Here is a 20,387-nt window from a genome sequence, read left to right as displayed (position 1 = left end):
CAATAAAACAAAATGTAAAGTGTAAAAGTCAATGGTCAGGAGCCCAACTAAAGCAAACACTGATCTCCACAATGGTGACGCTAAACGAAACAGTAACATTATCATCTAAATCTCTTTAATTCTCAATAAGATCTTTTGATCTCTGTTCTCTGATCTGACAGAAATAAAGTCAGTCTGGTTAGTAATGTGTGAAGTTGGTGAAGCTGTTTGTTGATCGTTTAAATCTTCAGTTGATTTCATCTAAGGCTGTGGCTGAAGTCAGTTGTATTTCATGTGTTTGTCTTGTTATGTTTTTTTTTCTTCAGTGATTCTACTCATTAACAGCAGCTGTTGATCATTGTCTGAATTCACTCATTAGTGTTCATTCTCTCTGTTAGGTGGACTATATTAGTAAACTCATGTAGGGAATAGTGAATGAGGGTGTAGGGTGTGATTTGAAACACAGCCGCTGAGTATCGACTTTGAACGTTGTTAATTTACGATATATAGCAGCAGGCTACTTCTCGAAAACGATGAATATTACCCAGAATGCACTGTTTTAATGAAAAACAGTATTTTACTGTCGAAATTTGGCCGTTTTTTTACAGCGATTTTTAACAGTGTGGTTTATTAAGCTAAATACGGCTATCTTGAGGCTTATCAATTTCTTGAAATGTCCTGTGTGAATTCTCCCAATCAGTCACCACTATTTAGAACAGGAAAGGATATGTTACTATTAATTGCATTGTTTCTAAAATTTAAATCATTGTTTTAGGTACATAAAATGTTTTTTTTAAAGTTCTAAGATCATTGAGTCACATTTATTTGTTTCTAATTTTAACCAAGGTGTAAATGCTTTTTTTGTTGTTGTTTATAGCAGTATTAACACTGATGTTGCCATGAATGGGACTGTGATGTGCAGTATTGTGATTATGGTTATTGTTGTTGTTTATCAATAAACTGTTTTATACGCATTTGTTTTATTTTTAATCATTAAAAAGGTCAATAGCAGGACAAATAAACCAGGGGGGGGGGGCATTAAAGAACTGAAATGGTGCCTTGAAGCACCCCAGGTGGTTCCTGGCCATCATAATAAAAGGGTTCCTCCAGGAACCATTGAAAGTTCCTCAGAGAACCACCACCATTTAGAGCGGTGCCTAGAGGCTCTTCAGACGGTTCCGCCGGTGTGGTGAAGTGAAGAACCCCAAAAGGTGCCTCCAGGAACCTTTAGTTTTTACAGTGTACTTCAGTAATGCAGAATTGATGGTAAATAAAATAAATTATAATATGTGTTGCAAAGATATTACAGCTGTATTATGGCCAGGGGTGTCCCATCCTGCCCCTAAAGGGCTACCATCCAGCAGAGTTTAGCCAGAGATATTCCTTTAAATTTTGAGGAGATAGTAACCTTCGCATCTCTACCATTGGCGAAAGCATCAGTCGTCTTGGATCACATTATCATAGGGGTCTCCAGCCCTGCTCCTAGAGAGCTACCATCCTGCAGAGTTCAGCTCAAACACACCTGGGCAAATCAAGGTGTTCAGGATTACTTGATATTTCCAGTTCCCTTGAACCCTGTGACCATAGTTGCTTTTGAGAAATGCACCTTAGGACAGTAACAAGAGCACTGCTGGAGATCCCTATATTATGTTGAATCATTAAGCAATAAGTGGTTTCCTCACAAAGTCAGTTTATTCAGCATGTGAAAGCCTCCATTGACATCCTTTAAGAAAAACTTTGTTTCTACCCCAGTGTAATAGAGAGCTACACTTCTTTTTTGTTAACCTTGGATGTTTACTTTAAAGTGGCCCTGGTTTAGCTTCAGCACCTATTAAACACACCAGCTAATAAAGGTCCCTAGGATCACCAGAAATTTCCAGAAAGAGATGTGATGGCACTAAATTCTGCAAGAAAAAAATCCCTCAAGGAGAAAGACTAGACGTTCCTGCCATGTACATGTAATTTCTTCATAATTATTTTTTTTTTATTTAGCCATATTACTTCTACATTTCCATTTAGTGATATGGTGTGATGTATCTCACGTGTTTGTCAGTTGTATTTTTAATTTATAAATTATGTTATAGGTATATTAAATATAATAAAATATAATATTTTAAAGTATTCTATATATATATATATATATATATTATTTTAAAGTACTATAAGTTGTTGTATGGCTATTTACATACCCTGAACCGAAAGGTAAGGTTGTCCATTTACTTTGGGTAAATTAACCCAGTTAAACTGCTTAACCTGTTTTCTGGAATAGCCCCAGATCTCCAGCAGAACATTCTTTAAGAGGCATTCTTTTCTTTGCCCAGAGTAAAGCTCTTACGGCTTCTCCAGCGCAGAAGCTTAAGGAAATTGAGACTTGCATTGAACACCTTGTCATGTTCAAACACCATTTTATAGAAGGTTTCAATGGGAAGGTCGCCATTTGGATCTGCATATTTTAGGGTGGTCATGGGGGTGTACAGACTGTTAGTCTGATGCCGAAATGGTGGGTTCTCCATGGTGATCATTTTGAATGTGTGCTGGTTATAAAAGAAACAACATATGGACTGTTAGCCATTCGGAGGAAAAAATAAAACAACAACATTTCTCATGCACCTGGGTTGTACCTCTGCAACATCCTCTGGAGTTTGTCCAAGACTCTGGAATATCTGGTTGTAATTCTTCAAGTAGATGTTGGTAAACATATCTGCTGTCACTTTATCAGCTTTGGAGAGGTCTATCTTCGCACCTTCTTCATACACCTTACTCTCAAACTCTGTGATGACGGGTCCTGGTTCAATGAGGCTGATACTGCACCGACGCAAAGACAATATGCATACAATTACAACTTAAATGTGAGTGTCAATGATTTCAAAATGCTGCAATATATTATCATGAACAAGCAAACTGAGCTCTTTTAAACTTGTAAACTTTGAGTAGTTTTAGTCATAAAAACTACCATAGGAAAGACAAGGGTAGTGGGGTATTTGGGACAATTAAATGCTTGGACCCCTATGTATAAGTGCGATCACTTACTTCAGATTAAATCTCAGAGCTTGAACTGCCAGACTTTCACAGAACCCTTCAACAGCAAACTTGGAAGCAGCATAAATGTCATTAAACAAAATACCTGTGTACATGAACACAACAGTGATTAGAGATGGTAAGCCCTGTTTGAATCCTCTCAGAGCTCGTTTAGTCATGGTTGTTAATCCTATAAGTATCTAAGTTGGACCTCTCACCCACTGGTATAATGAGCTCAAATGCAAATATCAGCTTAAGAGAATCGGGCATTAATGAAAGCTGGTTGTTGTCCGTTTTAAACAACTCACCCTGAATCCCCATCACACTGCTGATTACCACTATGTGGCCACTTTTCCTCATCTTCATACCAGGCAGAATCTCCTTCAAGAGTCGCACAAGCCCGAAGAAGTTAGTGTCCATGACAGTTTTCATCTCATCAATGCTTTGACACTCAATGGGGCCAATCATTCCCATTCCAGCATTACTAACTGAAATACAGAGAACCAAAGAGTAGTTTAAAGAATGCTGATTCTTGGATAAACTAAGCAAATCATGAAAAGTTTTTAATATTGTATTATTTTTTTTTTTCTTATCTGCAACTTTAAAAGCATTGTGTATTTTTTGATCGTATCTCATAAACTGCTGGGATTTTCCTTCACAGATCACAACACATCCGGTAAGAAGCAATTGTGTGGGTAATGATACTTTCTGAGAAATCAGAGGTGAATGGCCAGGCAGATTAAAGCTAACAGGAAGGAATTGAATTACGTTGTGTTAGATTGCTATGCAGTAGAGCAATGCTGGATGAAAATGTTGAATCTAAATGTTGTAGTCTAAGTGGATAGACTAGGGAACTGAATGTGCAGCAACTATATAAAGTCTGCATAGACCAGAATCTCTGATTTCCCCAGGTTCTTGTTATATCCATGCCACAAAGAAGTCATGCTGTTTTTTTTGTTTTTTTTAATGAAAAGCAGGACTTCTGTTTACACAGCATATTACAACATATTTGTCACGGTTTTGGCAAGGGAGGAACTCAGGTGCAGACAGGGATTCTCAAACAAAGGGTTTATTACAAAAAGGGGAAACAAAAACCCACGAGGGGGAAAACACGGAGCAAGGTAAAGACTAAATAACTAAAACAGGACTGGACTGACAAGATAAACAAGGACTCTAAATACTAAATATAAACAAACACTCACGGTAATACAAACACTTCTTAAGGAACAATCACAGAGTGGAACAATCACAGGTACAATGAACCGACGCAAGACAGAGCACACTAGGAGATCTAAATAGGGGTACTAATCAAGACGCGACAGGTGTTACAGATAGGACAATCAAGACACGACTAGGTTAACAAGGGGGGCGGGGCAAGGGAACGAGACAACACAAGCACATGGCCCAAAGACAAGGCCATGCGCTTGTACACAAAACAAGGGTCTGTCATGATCCTGCCTCAAGACGAGGAAAAATCAAGGACACGAGGGCAGGATCATGACAGAACCCCTCCCTTAAGGAGCGGCTTCCAGACGCTCCTCAAGGGAACATCAAACACGGGACATGACTGACATGACAGACTGGGACACAGACACAAACCAACAAGACATGACTAATAATAACAAAGGCAAACATGAAAACACAATGGCAGGGTTAGGGTGACATAACAAAAAAAACAAACAGGGAAGGGGAGGGGGCGGGACCACAAAGTTCATGGGGGACAGACCAGGGCGGGGGGGTGGGCTAGGAATCTTAGGAGGACAGGACGAAGGCTGACGACGGGGGGTACGGGCAGGTCTGGGTGGTGAGGGGCGGGGAGGGGTCTCAGGACAACTGACAGGGGACATGACAGGAGCAGACAAGGGACGCGGGGCAACACTTACGGGACGCGGGGCAAGACTTACAGGACGCGGGGAGACGACAGCTGGACACGGGGGAACAACATCTACTGGACACGGGGCAACATCTACTGGACACGGGGCCACATCAACGGGACACGGGGCCACATCAACGGGACACGGGGCCACATCAACGGGACACGGGGAGACAACGGCTGGACACTTAGGACTTCTGGGGACAGGGTCAGGGGACAAAACAGGACTGACGGGGACTTCTAAAATTTGGACAAGACGGGACAAATAATCAGAAAAAGCTTTAGCAGCTAGGATAATAGGCAGCTCCTTATGGGATGAGACCGACTGTACAAGAGTCTTTGCTGCAGAGTCGGCCGCGGCTCTCTCCTCCGCTCTCACGACTGCTGCTCTCTTCTTTGCCGGCTCGGGCACGCTCACTGTTGCTGGCTCGGGCACGCTCACCGCTGCTGGCTCGGGCACGCTCACCGCTGCTGGCTCGGGCACGCCCACCGCTGCTGGCTCGGGCACGCCCACCGCTGCTGGCTCGGGCACGCCAGCGCTCTCCGCTGCTGGCACGGGCACGCCAGCGCTCTCCGCTGCTGGCACGGGCACGCCAGCGCTCACCACTGCTGGCACGGGCACGCCAGCGCTCACCGCTGCTGGCACGGGCACGCCAGCGCTCACCGCTGCTGGCACGGGCACGCCAGCGCTCACCGCTGCTGGCACGGGCACGCCAGCGCTCACCGCTGCTGGCACGGGCACGCCAGCGCTCACCGCTGCTGGCACGGGCACGCCAGCGCTCACCGCTGCTGGCACGGGCACGCCAGCGCTCACCGCTGCTGGCACGGGCACGCCAGCGCTCACCGCTGCTGGCTCAGGCACGCTCACCGCTGCTGGCTCGGGAGGAGACAGGGTCACAGGACCGGCAGGCCCCTTCTTCTTCCTCTTCCTCCTCGGGCGCGGTGCAGAGGCTACAGCTGGGTCAGAGGCGGGTTGGGGGAGTTTGGTCTCGGACAGGGCAGACTCGGACGCCGAAGACTCTGAAGCCGACTCCCATGAAAACCGTCTCCCTCGTTTCATGGGGAGACTGCTGGCTGAGGAGGGCACCTCAGGACTCTGGGAGGGGCTTGCCTGACCCCCCAGGGTTGCCACGGCCAGGACACAACCCTCCGGGATCGCCGGCAGCTGGGTAGGTGGGGACCTCTGGGGCTCCTCCTCTCGCCCGCTCACTCCGGAACGACCTCCCCTGGTCCCCCGGAACACCACAAGGCGAGAGCCCTCAAAACAATCTCGCTGGCTGGCTGATGCCATCCAGCATTGCCTCCTGTCTGCTGAGTTCCTTGGTGGTCGGTTCATTCTGTCACGGTTTTGGCAAGGGAGGAACTCAGGTGCAGACAGGGATTCTCAAACAAAGGGTTTATTACAAAAAGGGGAAACAAAAACCCACGAGGGGGAAAACACGGAGCAAGGTAAAGACTAAATAACTAAAACAGGACTGGACTGACAAGATAAACAAGGACTCTAAATACTAAATATAAACAAACACTCACGGTAATACAAACACTTCTTAAGGAACAATCACAGAGTGGAACAATCACAGGTACAATGAACCGACGCAAGACAGAGCACACTAGGAGATCTAAATAGGGGTACTAATCAAGACGCGACAGGTGTTACAGATAGGACAATCAAGACACGACTAGGTTAACAAGGGGGGCGGGGCAAGGGAACGAGACAACACAAGCACATGGCCCAAAGACAAGGCCATGCGCTTGTACACAAAACAAGGGTCTGTCATGATCCTGCCTCAAGACTAGGAAAAATCAAGGACACGAGGGCAGGATCATGACAATATTAGGGCATTTCACACTACCTCGTGTCATTCTAAAACCCCGGGTAAATAGAATCCTGGGCTATCTTGCTTTCTGTTTCATACTGCTCATAGGCTACTTCCCCTAGGGTTCAATACCCAGGATTTATTATTAACCCCTGGTAAATTATGAACAGTGTGAAACAATAAAGTCACATACTAACTATACATGTTAAAATAAAGTAGACTAATACTGTTTGTGTGCACGTTAAAACAAAGCATGATAAGAAAAGTCCTGAAACTTCCACTGCCACAACTCCAATATAAATAATGTAAATAAAATATACAATTACATTTTCAGAAAGCAGATACTTTGCGGTCAAAATGAGCCTGAAATGCAAAATAATAATCTTGATTAGTGATGGTAGCTAAAGATCCATTTCTAAAAGCATAAACATAAATTGGAAAAAAATCATTTGAAAAGTTGTAATTTCTTTATTTTGATCTGTGTGCTATTGCAGTATAGTTACAATTTACTTTTCATAGTGTGAATTATTTATTTATTTACTTTTGGTGAATTGTAGGCCTATTAATAAACTAAAGTAAGTTTGATCCTCAAACATCATTGTAAATAAAAAAGTTTTTATTATTATTATTATTTATTTGTGATCAACTTTTTTTGTAATTTCTAATTATGATATTAATATATGGAAACCACAACAATTAAAAAAACGTTTCACTGAAGTAGGAAATGTCCTTGGTTTTCATTTCAGAAATCTGGTCACCTTCGTTTAGAATGAAGATAATCCGGGGTTAAGGGCAGTGTAAAAAGCCCTGCGTGTTAAGATTAAGTCCATCTCCACTTTAAAGTATATCAGGGCGACCTGCACATAGTATGCAGGGAAAAGAGATATTATTATGGCCACAAAAGTGAAATCATTGCGTTTGTGTTTTAATGTAAGAAATTCATCTAGGAAACCCTTACTGAGAATGTCAACTCTGCGCATCGGCAGGTTGTCCACACAGGCTTTGATAGAATTCTCATCGCACACGTCGAGCTGCCTGATCTCCAGGGTCCTGCCTAATGTACGACCTGCTGCCTCCACCAGAGCTTCACTTTTAGCCAGGTTCCTCATGGTCGCATACACTGAAAAAGCCAAAACATTTAGCTGAACTTTGATTTGAACTAGTCTGCTAATAAGTGGTTTCAGCTAAAAGATGGAGAACATAGTCGTCATTTAATGAAAGTTACTGAGATACTCACTTTGAGAAAATCTACAAGCAATATCAATTCATTTAGGTGAATACAAAAAAAAATAAACCCATGTGAAAAAAAAAAGATTTGAAAATGAATTTGAAGACTATTTCCCTTTTTACATCATCCATGTGCACATTAACATTTGTTAAACGTGTCCATGTCTATCTAATTTAGCACACTAATTCATGTCACAATTGTCCCAGGGCACTGTAGCATGGGGTAGCAAAATAACTTATTGTCTCAATAATATTGGAAAATAGGAATCTATCTAGGTTTTTGAAATTTTGTCGATAAACAGAAAATAAAATCATTTGAAAAAAAAAAAATGCAGACAGTACAATGAAAAGCTAGCATTTTACAGCAGTAGGTGTACTTTGTTTATCCCACCATTATACTACTATAGATAACTTATGGGCCTTACCCATAAACCTCTTCTTCTCATCTTTGGCGAGACGAACCGCAAGTGCCAATCCAATGCCAGAAGAACAACCAGTGATCAGTACAACCTTCTGATTCATGGCTGCTTTCTCTGATGATACGGTGAGACAGAGAACAAGAGACAAATGAAGGCTAAGGAGAACTGGAAAGAAGATAAAGAGACCGAATGAGGGAGAGCTTGAGAGATGAGCTAAAACTCTTGCTAATCCAAAGCATAAAGACTCAGCAGAATGATCCACGTGTCGCTATAGTCTAGACATGTGGTGGGCAATATGTAACATTAAGACTGCTGGGACACAAGGTCTATACAGAACCACTGTGATCTGAAAGAAATATCTGATAAAACACAACATCATATACATATCATTCAAGGTTTATTATGCCATTAAAAAATACAGTAATGTTGTGAAATATCATTCTGATGTGCTGATTTGGTGATTAAGTAACATTTCTATTATTATCCCAGAATGATAGTTTGTCTAAACATGATCATAATTTTTTTTTTTCTCTCAGGAAGTTAAAGAACAGCTTTTACAGCACCAACTAGTGTATATATATATATATATATATATATATATATATATATTAATGATGTAAAAGTCTTTACTGCAACTTTTTTATCTATTTAATGCATCCTTGCTGAATTATAATAGTATTTAAAAAATTGTACCATCCCACATAAGCAAACACATAACTCAGTAGTATTTTTGTAGTTTTATTTTTATATATGGGGAATCATATAATAATAAAAAGAAGAAGTGTAGAGACATTACAATCTTTTTAGCAGTTACAATATATTTTCAGATAATTTAATTAGCTAATTTATGAGGCATTATTCAATACAATTATTCAATTGTCTTTAAAAATTCATTGGCACAAAGTTGTCAAATACAGACAAACGTTGTCTTGCTTAAAAACAAAATACATTTTCCATTTCCATTTCTTTAAAAAAATAACAAAAAAAAAAACCATAAAGACCATGTAGGTGAAAACATCACTGGAATTAAGAAGCATATAAAAAGAAAATATAAAAGAGTTGAATTGTATAAAAGGCAAAGTAAAGGCATAGGAATAATAAGGCAAAAAGTCATTAAAAGTAGTAAAAACATTGCAGCATTATTGCATCCTGTGTTCCCATCTGCATCCCTTTCAGACCATCAATGCATGAATCACAAGAGGTGAATATTCTGGAAGCTATAGTATAAAATGCTTTGTGTGTCTGAATGTGCGTGCTTTTAGAAGCGAGCACGGATCCGATCCAGTGGGTCTGTTTCCCACATCTTCGAGTCCCAAGCCTGAAACCAGCCAGTGAAGGTTGGGGGCTCAAAGCCTTGCTTTACAGTGATGACCGGGGTGCCACGGCGACCAGAGGGGTCAGAATCCACATAATCTTTGGCTAACAGCAAAAAAAAAAATGCACATTAATAATCAGCAATTACATTCAATGACAAATTCGTAATTGTAATTCTCCATTACTGGTGAACATGGACTGCTCTAGTTGGGATTTTGCATTCTGATTTAGATTTTTGGTACTTTAACTGTATAAATACTGTATAACAGTATAAATGTAATTTTTTTTAAGTTGGCTAGTGCTACTGCATCTTAGCTTACCTATTTTATCTGCTCCATTCCGCTCGACCTCATTGGCCTCATTACCAATCCAAACAAAGACCTAAAGAAAGAAGATTTAAGAAGCTGAATTAAACATTTAAAGGTCAACATTAGAACTAAGTCAGGTTACATTTCAATTTAATTTTCGACAGGAAATATAACAAGGCTGTGATGGATGGGCATCGATCAAATCATTTTCACGACTTTTCAAAACTGTAGCTGTAATTTTTATCTATTGGCAGGTTTTTTTTTTTCAGAAAGCAGTTTTTTTTTGCACGTGACGAACTGGTATGTTCTTAACAACAGCACAATCCACTGAACGTAGCCTACTGTATTTATATCCTTCACAGCTCTGCTTTCATTTCATTCTTGTGAAATGCGCTACCCTGACTAAGGTCTATAAATGAACTTCCCTCTGTGGTTCATTCTGGTATGTTAACATCCAGTTTTTAAGAACCAGTCAAATGATTATATATAAAAATCTATTCTCATCATATCACCTGTTTCACACAGAAGGTTATCAGATTAAGAACGTAAAGTGTGTTGCAAACATCAATCATGTTGACTTTAGGTCATTATTCCTTTGAATGCTAACCTGATCCCAGGTATCCAGAAGCATGACATCATCTGTGGCCAAATCAGACTGAGTGAAATCTCCAGGCACTTCCTCAGCCTGAAATGGGATAGGAGAGGAATAATAAATGGTATGCATTCATTTAAAAAAAAATATTTAAATGAGTTGCAAATTCCATTTATGTTAACTCACGATTAGACGTCCAGTCTTGTTGGAGCATCCAAAGAGGCGTGGAGGTTTAACAGTCTTCTGCAGACTTTTAGAGGTTTGATATTCCTTCTTTCCACCCAAAGCTGACCAAAACTCAGCTGAGCGATGCAAAGATACAGATAAGTACCAATCAGTTAGAAATAACAGGAAACTGGTTATGGAATGCCTTTGAAATGTAAAAATTGCAATGTTTGAACACCCACCCGGCTCTTTGCCCTCTGAAATTTCTTTTGCATTTCCTCCAAGGAAGCTGCTGGTGTGTTTAGCAGCAGCCATTTCTTCTTCTGAAGCGGCCACTCCTTTCCACAGAAACAGGCCGCCAGGACTCTTCAGCACAAACACATCATTAGTGTTCAGTTTAGATGCAGTGGGTTCCACCTGGGTAAAATGAGAGAGAGCGAGAGAGAGAAAGAGCCAGAGTGGAAGATTATTGCCTGATGGTCATTGCTGATTGTGTTCATGTATGTGCCTGCCGTCATCACTGACCTCCACAGCGCGGGTTGCACGGGTTGAGCTCTGGCGGATATGGAAGAGGCGCGTACTGCCAGCCTGACTCTGACCACCTTTACGTGAAGTCCCACCCGTGTGGATGACCATGGGTTTCCCCTTGAACAGACTCATCAAATGAGCTGGCTCCTGGCCTTGAGTGACACGAACCTGCAGAGTGAAATACAAGTGAATTCGAAAATCAAATAGATCTTTTTATTTCCTACAATAAAATTAAAAAAAAAAACAATTCCATTCTAAAATTCAGTTAAACAATTTATCCCAAAAATATTTATGACTACAATTTTGCCACGGTTTTTGATTGCAGAATGTACTGCCATTGCATTATATATATATATATATATATATATATATATATATATATATATATATATATATATATATATATATATATATATATATTCAAATAAGAAACAAAAATAGAAATTGTAATAATTTTTCTTAATATTACTGTTTATACTAATAGAAACAGAGGTGTTGAAAAGCACCAGGCAATTTTGGAGTTATTTTTGAATTCCCTTGCTCCCGTCTCCTAAAATGTAGACGTATAGTTTACGAGCAGCATGACCAAACTAGTTAAGCTCATTATAATAAACGGCATAGACAGAGTGAAACTTGGCTTGTGTTTGGTGATACCTGGACAGGGGAACCTCCCATGGAATCATCCAGCTTGACTGTTAGAAAGGCTGAGGCAGCCAGCTCATCTTGTGTACACTTCAGTCCTTGCCTGATATAAAAATGTCACATTTACTGTAAGTAGGCCATTAGATATCGACTTGATTGGGTAAATATTGGCTGATCAGGTGGTTAATGAACACATGTTCTAGCATGTCAACATGTGGCTACCTTGACTTACCAGGTGTAGATAATGTGTTGCTCTCTGCTTCCCTGGCGATAGGTGTAGAGAATCAGGTAACAGTCTCCTCCATAGAACTGCCCATAGCTGGAAGGGTCCACAGGAACTCTATCCCCAGCCTCTACGCGCCATATCTGCCAAAGTCAGAGCAATGGACTTCATTCAAGTGCACCATTGTAGTTAACAATAAAATCAACCTCATTATTGAATTGTTAGCAATTATGGCTGTTCATTCAGTTTGAATGGGTCTTTAGAATAGAGCTTCATTTATAAGTTTATAGTTACCATAATAAAGTAGTAGTTAGTGCATAGCAAAAATGAAGGTTTGACATATGACTGTGTATAGTATATGTTGTATAGAAATTACCTGAAAGCTTTGTTAAGTCATTTTAACCAAAGATACAGTATGCAATTTTCTGTGAATTTTCAAGCCGAGTCATTTCAATAGAACTTCTGTGCAATACGGTATTTTGTGTGGGTGTGAAAGACTTCCATTCACAGATTCCATTACGGCTTCAAGTTGGTCATTAGAATCTGCGCCACTGAACAACAGAAAGCTGCTCAGTTTGAATATGACATAAATGTGTGCGCTTCATATATTGCTACACTACTGACAATGGATGCAAGCAAAATCCAAAAAGGTATTCTAAAAACCCATTACCAATTCCTGAGGCAACCCATGGCTTGAAAACGCAAATTCTCTTCTGGTTTTTAGGACTAAACTGAACAACTCTATGGTTTTTGGTGTTATTAGCTTCAATATTTATACAGTACCTGGACCTTGCCAGATCCATCATCCACCATACCATGCTGGGCAGCCATTGTTTTGTTGTCGTGCAGACTGGAGGCATCAAAGGGAACCTGTGGTACTTTGGCAATTCGGCCAATGCTGTAGGCCTGGCCTGGACCTGTGGTTTGATCCTTATCCTTCCAGTTACTGAAGAACTGCTTGAACATTGTGGTCTCACCTCCGGCTGGCATAACCTGGATCTGGTCACAAAAAATTAGATAGACTAGTTAGAATTTGGCTTTCACTTGACTTACTTTTCATTAACTTGCCAGTTCTATGTCTGATACCTGTGTGTTTTTGGGGTAGTTCTTTTCTTTGATAAACTGCTCAGCTACCTTCATGGATGCCTTACGTTCTTCAGTGGTTGCGTTTGGTCCTGAGTTGTTAACACAGATGAAATGGTTGATAAAGTCAAACGCATCCATGCTTCACTCTCTCTCTCTATATATACGTGTGTGTGTGTGTGATTCAAGGACGCCAAAATATATTTTGACCATACCTTTCCAAAGAAAGATCTTGCTGTCCACTCCATTATCCAGGATGTAGCAGTCATCGGGATTGAGCATTGCTTGTTTGAAAGGGCTACTCTCGGACACTACAGATGTCTTCATAGAGCCTGCAGCATCAGATATCTAACCCATACAAAACACACAGATGCATACATTTACAAAACACCATGAATGCCACACAATTAGCATGATGCAGTGCTCCTGGTAACTCATAGATATGTGCATAATACATAAATGTACCACGTAGAGTGTGCCCTTTTTCTGATTGCTTCTATCAGTTGTCTCATCGTCAGGACTTCCTGATGGGATGTCGACCTTGGGCCCAAGAGCCTAAAAATAAAACACAGTAAGAGTTTCCACCAGTTTTCTCTATGGCAGCGGTCAACCCAGGACACAAAAATGCAGAACCTCAAGCTAAAAGTCAAAATCAAAACCAGATAAGTTGGGATTCTTTTTTTGCTGATTACAACTCTAGTTGCATTTAACATTTACTATTTAATAATATTTACTGTGACAAATGAATTCCATCTTTCGGTAACACTTTAGAATAAGGTTCCATTAGTTAATGTTAGTTAATGTATTAATTAACATGAACAAACAATGAATAATACATTGATTACTGTATTTATTCATCTTCGTTAATGTTAGTTAATGAAAATACAGTTATTCATTGTTAGTTCATGGTAATTCACAGTGCATTAACTAATGTTAACAAGCACAACTTTTGATATAAATAATACATTAGTAAATGTTGAAATTAACATGAACTAAGACTTAGAAATGCTGTAGAAGGATTGTTCTTGCTTAGTTCATGTTAACAAAAGTAGTTAACTAACATTAACTAATGGAACCTTATTCTAAAGTGTTACCCATCTTTCTTCTAGTGTTTCTGTGCATTAAACACAAGAGCATGGTGCTAGCAATACTAAGATCATGAGTTCAGAGAATGCATGAACTTGAATATACTTTAAATCACTGGGATAAAAGAGTCTTTATAAGAATGTTCACTGATTCATTTTTTCTCACTTTGTCTAGTGTCTCTGATTCTTAAAGGGTTAGTTCAGCCAAAAATGAAAATTATGTCATTAATGGCTCACCCTCATGTCGTTCCAAACCTGTTAGACCTCCGTTTCTCTTTGGAACACAGTTTAAGATATTATAGATTTAGTCCGAGAGCTCTCAGTCCCTCCATTGAAAGTGTGTGTACGGTATACTGTCCATGTCCAGAAAGGTAAGAAAAACATCTTCAAAGTAGTCCATGTGACATCAGAGGGTCAGTTAGAATTTGTTGAAGCATCGAAAATACATTTTGGTCCAAAAAGAACAAAAAGTACGACTTTATTCAACATTGTCTTCTCTTCCGGGTCTGTTGTGAGTGCGACTACTGTGACTGTTGACGTATGACGCTGCTGACGTGTTTTCTGGCACGCCCAATAACAAAGATAACACGTCAGCAGCATCATACGTCAGCAGCGTCACTGCAGTGTTGTGAACACGTGCGCTATGGTATTTTAAATGAAAATTACAAGGACAAAAAAAAAAAGAAATGTGCATGGATGAATTGTTTACAATACGATCAATCACATGTCTTGAGTTACATTTCTGTAGCTCGAACAGTAGAGCACTGTGCAAATCATGCCAAGGTCATGGGTTCGATTCCCAGGGAATGCATGAACTCATTACCGTATTTTCTGAACTATAAGTTGCACTTTTTTTCATAGTTTGGCTGGTCCTGTGACTAATAGTCAGGTGTGACTTGTTCATAAAAATTAATTTGACATGAACCAAGAGAAATGAACCAAGAGAAAACATTACCGTCTCCAGCAGCGAGAAGGCGCTCTATACTGCTCATTGCTCCTGTAGTCTACCACTGAGCAGTATAGAGCGCCCTCTCGTGGCTGTAGACTGTAATGTTTTCTCTTGGTTCTTGGTTCTAAATAAATGCAACTTATAGTCCAGTGTGACTTATATATGTTTTTTTCCTCATCATGACGTATTTTTGGATTGATGCGACTTATACTCAGGTGCAACTTATAGTCCGAAAAATATGGTAATTGAATGCTAAGTAAGTTTCTTTGAGTAAAAGCATTTACCAAATGCATGAATGTAAATTTAGAAAAAAAAATCAGTGTCCATAGTCTAATGTTCTACCAGTTTATATTCACAATATACTTGTATATACTGTTTTGAGGGAGCTCAGGTGGTTTACAACTTGAGAAGCCAAAAACAACTGATAAAGAGAATCAGTGCTGTTACTGGTCTCACTCTTTTGCTGTCTTTCATTTGTTCTATTAAATGAACAACTTATTGAGGTGTGCCACCACGGACCCAATTACTTATATTTTCACTTGTTGTAACAACAAGACTAAACACATGCTTATTCTTTGCACTGCACGTTTAAACTTGCAACAATTTTTTCTTGTTGTTGTTTTGTAGAAGACGATAAGACTTACAGCGAGGACAGCATCTGGCTCTGCACCATCCTCAATCATTTGCAGACTGGCGCGCCCATTTCTCTCATTGTCACGAATGCCAATAGCCACCTCGGAGGCCTTCAACCGCTCAAAACGGTTGCACTCATTCCCACACCATTGGTAGATATCCTAGGAAATTCAGATTATGATATGTGAGGTTGAGAATTTTGGATTTCTCAAAAGGACAGAAGTAAAGAGATTTTTTTCTTGCGTCACTCCATGTGTTTCTGACCTTGCCGAGATCAATGATGAAGCAGTCTCCGTGATTGAAGCTCTCCCAAGACATATTCACCTCTGTGGCACGAATGGCACGTCGTCCCTTAATGTGAAGCAGACGCTTCACATTCATGTCATTAGTCACTACATGCTGGAACCCAGATGCCACACCACCTTGCTGTGTAAATGGAAAAGAAAATCTGCCATTGAACAAAATACACCAAAATGTCTTGAATTACAACTAAAATAAGTAAAGTTTTCTCATGATACACACAAATTAATTGCAGATAAAATTATACCAAAAAGTTAAATGCATTTAATCTTAGAGGGAAAATTGCACATGAGTGAAAAAGAGAAATATTCATCACAGCAATACACAGTGATATGTTCTGGTGAATGAATTCTTCTTTTTAAATTATTAAAATCATCTCAGACAACACATGCATTAAACCTGCCACAACATACTATAAAATTTGCAAGGGAAAATCATTCAGGAAGTTTCCACTACTGATTTGAATGTGTTTTTTTTTTTTTTTTTTTTGTTTTTTTTGATTGACACCCTTCTACATAAACACATTTGTTACTTGAGGGAAAAATATATATTTGTAATCATGGACTATAATAACTACTTCCCAGGCCGACCACTGATGTTGACAAATAGACATATTTTTGACACAAAAGACAATTTTATGATTTTGTCAGATTTAGCAACATTATTTTTCATTCAGTCCTCTGTAAACATTATTACCTTGTACTTAATTCCAGTCTTAAAGTAGCCAAGGAAGGTGACAGATTCATTGCCCTGAACCTCACGGTACTGGACTGGTGCTCCACCCAGATGATCATCCAGCTGCATAGAAAAGATTGCAGCAGCTCCACCTTCATCCTGAGAGCACTCATTACCTGCAGTTTAAATAGACCGAGAGTAATGCAAATATTCAAAATAAATAGGGTCAGGGTGTGCCTTATTTTAGCCAACATATCTGACAAGGAAAAAAAAAATCAACAGTGCAACATCTTTAAAAGGGAACTGAATTGTGAATGTGGTTATTTTCACTCACCCAACCACATGTGGATCTTGTAGGATGGAGCAGAAGTGGTGTGAAGGACAATATAGGCATCTCCAGTGAAGAAGTTTCCGTGGAGCTGTTTGGGGACAGGTTTCAGATCCAGGTTCTCTATCCTCCAAATCTGCAGACCAGCCACCTTGCCTGCATCCTGGAACTCCTTATGGGAAACCATGATTCCTGGAACATACAAAAATACTGTGGCTAAAATTCCATACTATTAGAAGACGTAATGGTCTGAAGGTGAAAACTACTGAGAGAATGATAAAAACGTGCACAATGGATTTTATAAAAATGGATCTTATATTAGAATGGCAAATGTTCTAATTATTTACTAACATTAAAATTACAGAGACCAAAGTCTAAGGTTTTTTTTATTTACTACAAAAAAAAAAAAAAAAAAAAAAACTATAACACAGTGGCATTACATTTTATTTAAATATAAGGAAAATTTGTGGATGCAAACGGTAAAACATTTGCATTAATAATAATGCAGGAAGCATCAGATGCATTTTTTTCTCGGAGGACAATATGAGACTGTTTATATGCTCCCTGCATTACTGTACCTGCACTTCAGCAGTGAGCATTTAACAGCATTTTCAAGACATATGAAAAAAATAAAAAATAAATAATATATATATATATATATATATATATATATATATATATATATATATATATATATATATATATATATATATATATATATATATATATATGATGATTAAGCTGTTAGATATGATGATATGGATGTGAGGTTATTAATTCCTCAGTTGAAGTCTAAGGTGGGTGCAGACCAGCCAGACATGGATGAGTCATGCTGCATGATAAAGCCTACAGCTGTTGGCAGAGATGCGTGCCCCGTTCCTTTGAGTTTACCAGGAAAACATTTTATGCAAAGAAAACACTTTGCATGTGCATGAGATCTGCCATTTACAGATTCATATTATTATAAGAAATACCTGACAGTGCCATTTACCATAAACTATCCATCTTATTTATTATTTATTATTTAATTCTAAATTAACTTTGTATGCAAAATCTAAGTTGTGTACCCTACGCCCTGCATCTATAAGCTTTTCAACCATTTCGAATTGATTTAGACGAGGCTGAAACTGTTAAAATAAAGGTTACGCCTAAATATGTTGAAGCAAGGTATGGTTATCATGGCAATTCATGTAAGGGCTTGACGTCCGTGTCTGAATGGAAACGCCCACATTTTAAAGTTCAAGCCATAATTTTAAAGCAACAAATCAATTAAAAAAGACATTTTTTAAATTTTTATTTAATATAAATAGCATGCACAATCAACGTGCATGATCAGCTAAATAACATGCACCCCCCCCCCCCTTTTTTTTTTTGGCGATTTGGATCATTTCAAAGTGAAAGGGATTTTATGCTCTAAATTGCATGATCTCAAATGCCTGCAAATCACAAAAGAATAATTTCGTACCAACTACGCTTGTAAATACAGATAAGAGTTTGCAGTAGACTACTATAAATGTCGTCTGCAGCTAGACTCCACCTCTACATTTATAATAAAACTGTTATTTCCTGTTCTTCACTTTCCGTGATAAAGCGGAGATATGGATAATCTATTAAAGGCAAACAAAGAATTAAAATCCGCTACCAACATCCCCTGCAAAACTAAACCAAAAGAAAGATGCCAGAAAGTATAACAGATGTAAAGTGATAACCCAGATACAAAATAACATTTTATCCAGCACTCAGCTGTCTTTAGGAGATGCATTGAAGCAGGAGACTAAAAGTGAAGGGAGTTTAGTTTTCCTACCTTCCTGGTCACTGAAATGCACAGAGGGCGATGAAGACTCTGGTTTGAGAAGCTGCTCCGGGTTTAGTCCAGACTCAGTTTCAAAAGTTTCAATCGATGCGAACCGACTTTAAATGACCTGCGTTTTTTTTTTTTTTTTTTTTTTTTTAGGGAAGAGGCAGATGCGAGTGCTCAGCCAATGACTCTCTCTGTTTCTCTTCCCCCTGAGGCTGCTCTCTAAAACCCACATTGTGCAACTTTATGGCACAAAGTCATTCCACTCCCCCAAAACCAAATCCAGCATGCTAGAACAGTGCAACATATATTACTATAATGAAATGCATTATAAAAACGATTACTATACTAAAACAATATATTAAAAAAACGAGTATTTATTATACACATATTTATAAACTAGTATTTTTCGTTTATACATATATTTGAGTTATTTATTTAACTACTTAGTTATTTATTAGCTTGTTTTTATCATTTAAAACGTAAATTTAGCATGAGAAAATAGGCTACTAAAAATAAATACAAAATAATTATCATTCAATAATAATTCATTCATTCTTTCAAAATGCTCTTATGAAAAACTGTTAGATGCACAACTTCAGAACACCTCAGCTTCCTAAAAGTATTTCATATTCAGCATATTTCAACATCCTCATACATGATAGAGCTGGCTACACAAATGCAAGTCTGTATGCACAAAACATTTCACACTTTAAATAGTTCATACAGAAAAATGTAATTGCATGTAAAATGCATTATTCTTAATTAAAGAAGTGTAATAATGTGAATCTGAGGTACTGAAGGGTAAATGTCTCAAAAGAATGTGTAAAAATAACAAATGACAAACATTTTAGTGCATGCAAGGGACATAGAAAGGTGTTCACCACTTCTATTTTCCTTTGATTTATTGACATGTTATTTATTCATTGTACAGTATAATTCAAAATTATTTTTGCAGTTGGTCGTTCTAGTAAAGCATTGTTCTCACATTTAAGGTTAAGCTCATGAAGCTCACATTTCCAGTGAGGTGGCATTCTGTCCTTGTTGAAAGTGTGACCACACCTTTCATGTAATTATTGCTTTAGTCAGGTCTATTTGTTTGTGCTTCATGCACTTTAGGTTCACAGTTCAGCTAACAATTCAGTCTTCCCTGTGTCATTCATTGCCTTCTTTACGCTCTTGACTATTTGTGCTGCCCTTCCCTAATCTTGCATTTCCCCACACTGCTCCACCCAGCCCTCATGGCTTTCCAATGTCATTACAATCTCAAGGCTTTCTCTGAGCTCTACTACTCCTGCAGACCTGAGAACCTGCCTCACAACAGCAGGCAGAAACCTTTGGCAACACAAAGACTGTTAGATTTGCCTATAAGACACCAGCCTATAAGGAGCGTCCAAGCATTCTATTTAATATTCTCATCAGATCCACCAT

General features: G+C 39.0%; 2 protein-coding genes across 2 annotated transcripts; both read right to left on the bottom strand.

Annotated features, from left to right (window-relative positions):
- Positions 1–2,273: 2,273 nt before the first annotated feature.
- LOC113051110 (retinol dehydrogenase 8-like) lies at positions 2,274–8,493 on the bottom strand. The gene is made up of 6 exons (XM_026214722.1): positions 8,340–8,493; positions 7,646–7,807; positions 3,306–3,485; positions 3,010–3,103; positions 2,601–2,784; positions 2,274–2,513 (listed from the first exon to the last, which is right to left on the bottom strand). The coding sequence occupies exons 1-6, from the start codon at positions 8,434–8,436 to the stop codon at positions 2,274–2,276; spliced, it is 957 nt and encodes a 318-aa protein (XP_026070507.1). The 5' UTR covers positions 8,437–8,493.
- An 888-nt stretch (positions 8,494–9,381) lies between these two features.
- On the bottom strand, positions 9,382–19,116 carry LOC113050662 (gelsolin). The gene is made up of 17 exons (XM_026213871.1): positions 18,963–19,116; positions 17,165–17,350; positions 16,852–17,006; positions 16,120–16,281; positions 15,867–16,016; positions 13,654–13,743; positions 13,404–13,536; positions 13,192–13,280; positions 12,889–13,104; positions 12,115–12,248; positions 11,895–11,985; positions 11,238–11,408; positions 10,955–11,129; positions 10,734–10,849; positions 10,563–10,640; positions 9,968–10,028; positions 9,382–9,752 (listed from the first exon to the last, which is right to left on the bottom strand). Exons 2-17 carry the CDS (start codon positions 17,343–17,345, stop codon positions 9,592–9,594), a joined length of 2,163 nt encoding a protein of 720 aa, XP_026069656.1. The 5' UTR covers positions 17,346–17,350; positions 18,963–19,116; the 3' UTR covers positions 9,382–9,591.
- Positions 19,117–20,387: the final 1,271 nt, after the last annotated feature.

This window comes from Carassius auratus, chromosome 31 (assembly GCF_003368295.1).
Source record: "Carassius auratus strain Wakin chromosome 31, ASM336829v1, whole genome shotgun sequence".
Classification (NCBI taxonomy): Eukaryota; Metazoa; Chordata; class Actinopteri; order Cypriniformes; family Cyprinidae; genus Carassius; species Carassius auratus.
Note: the sequence above shows the minus strand (reverse complement) of the source record. Positions and strands in the feature narration are given on the sequence as shown.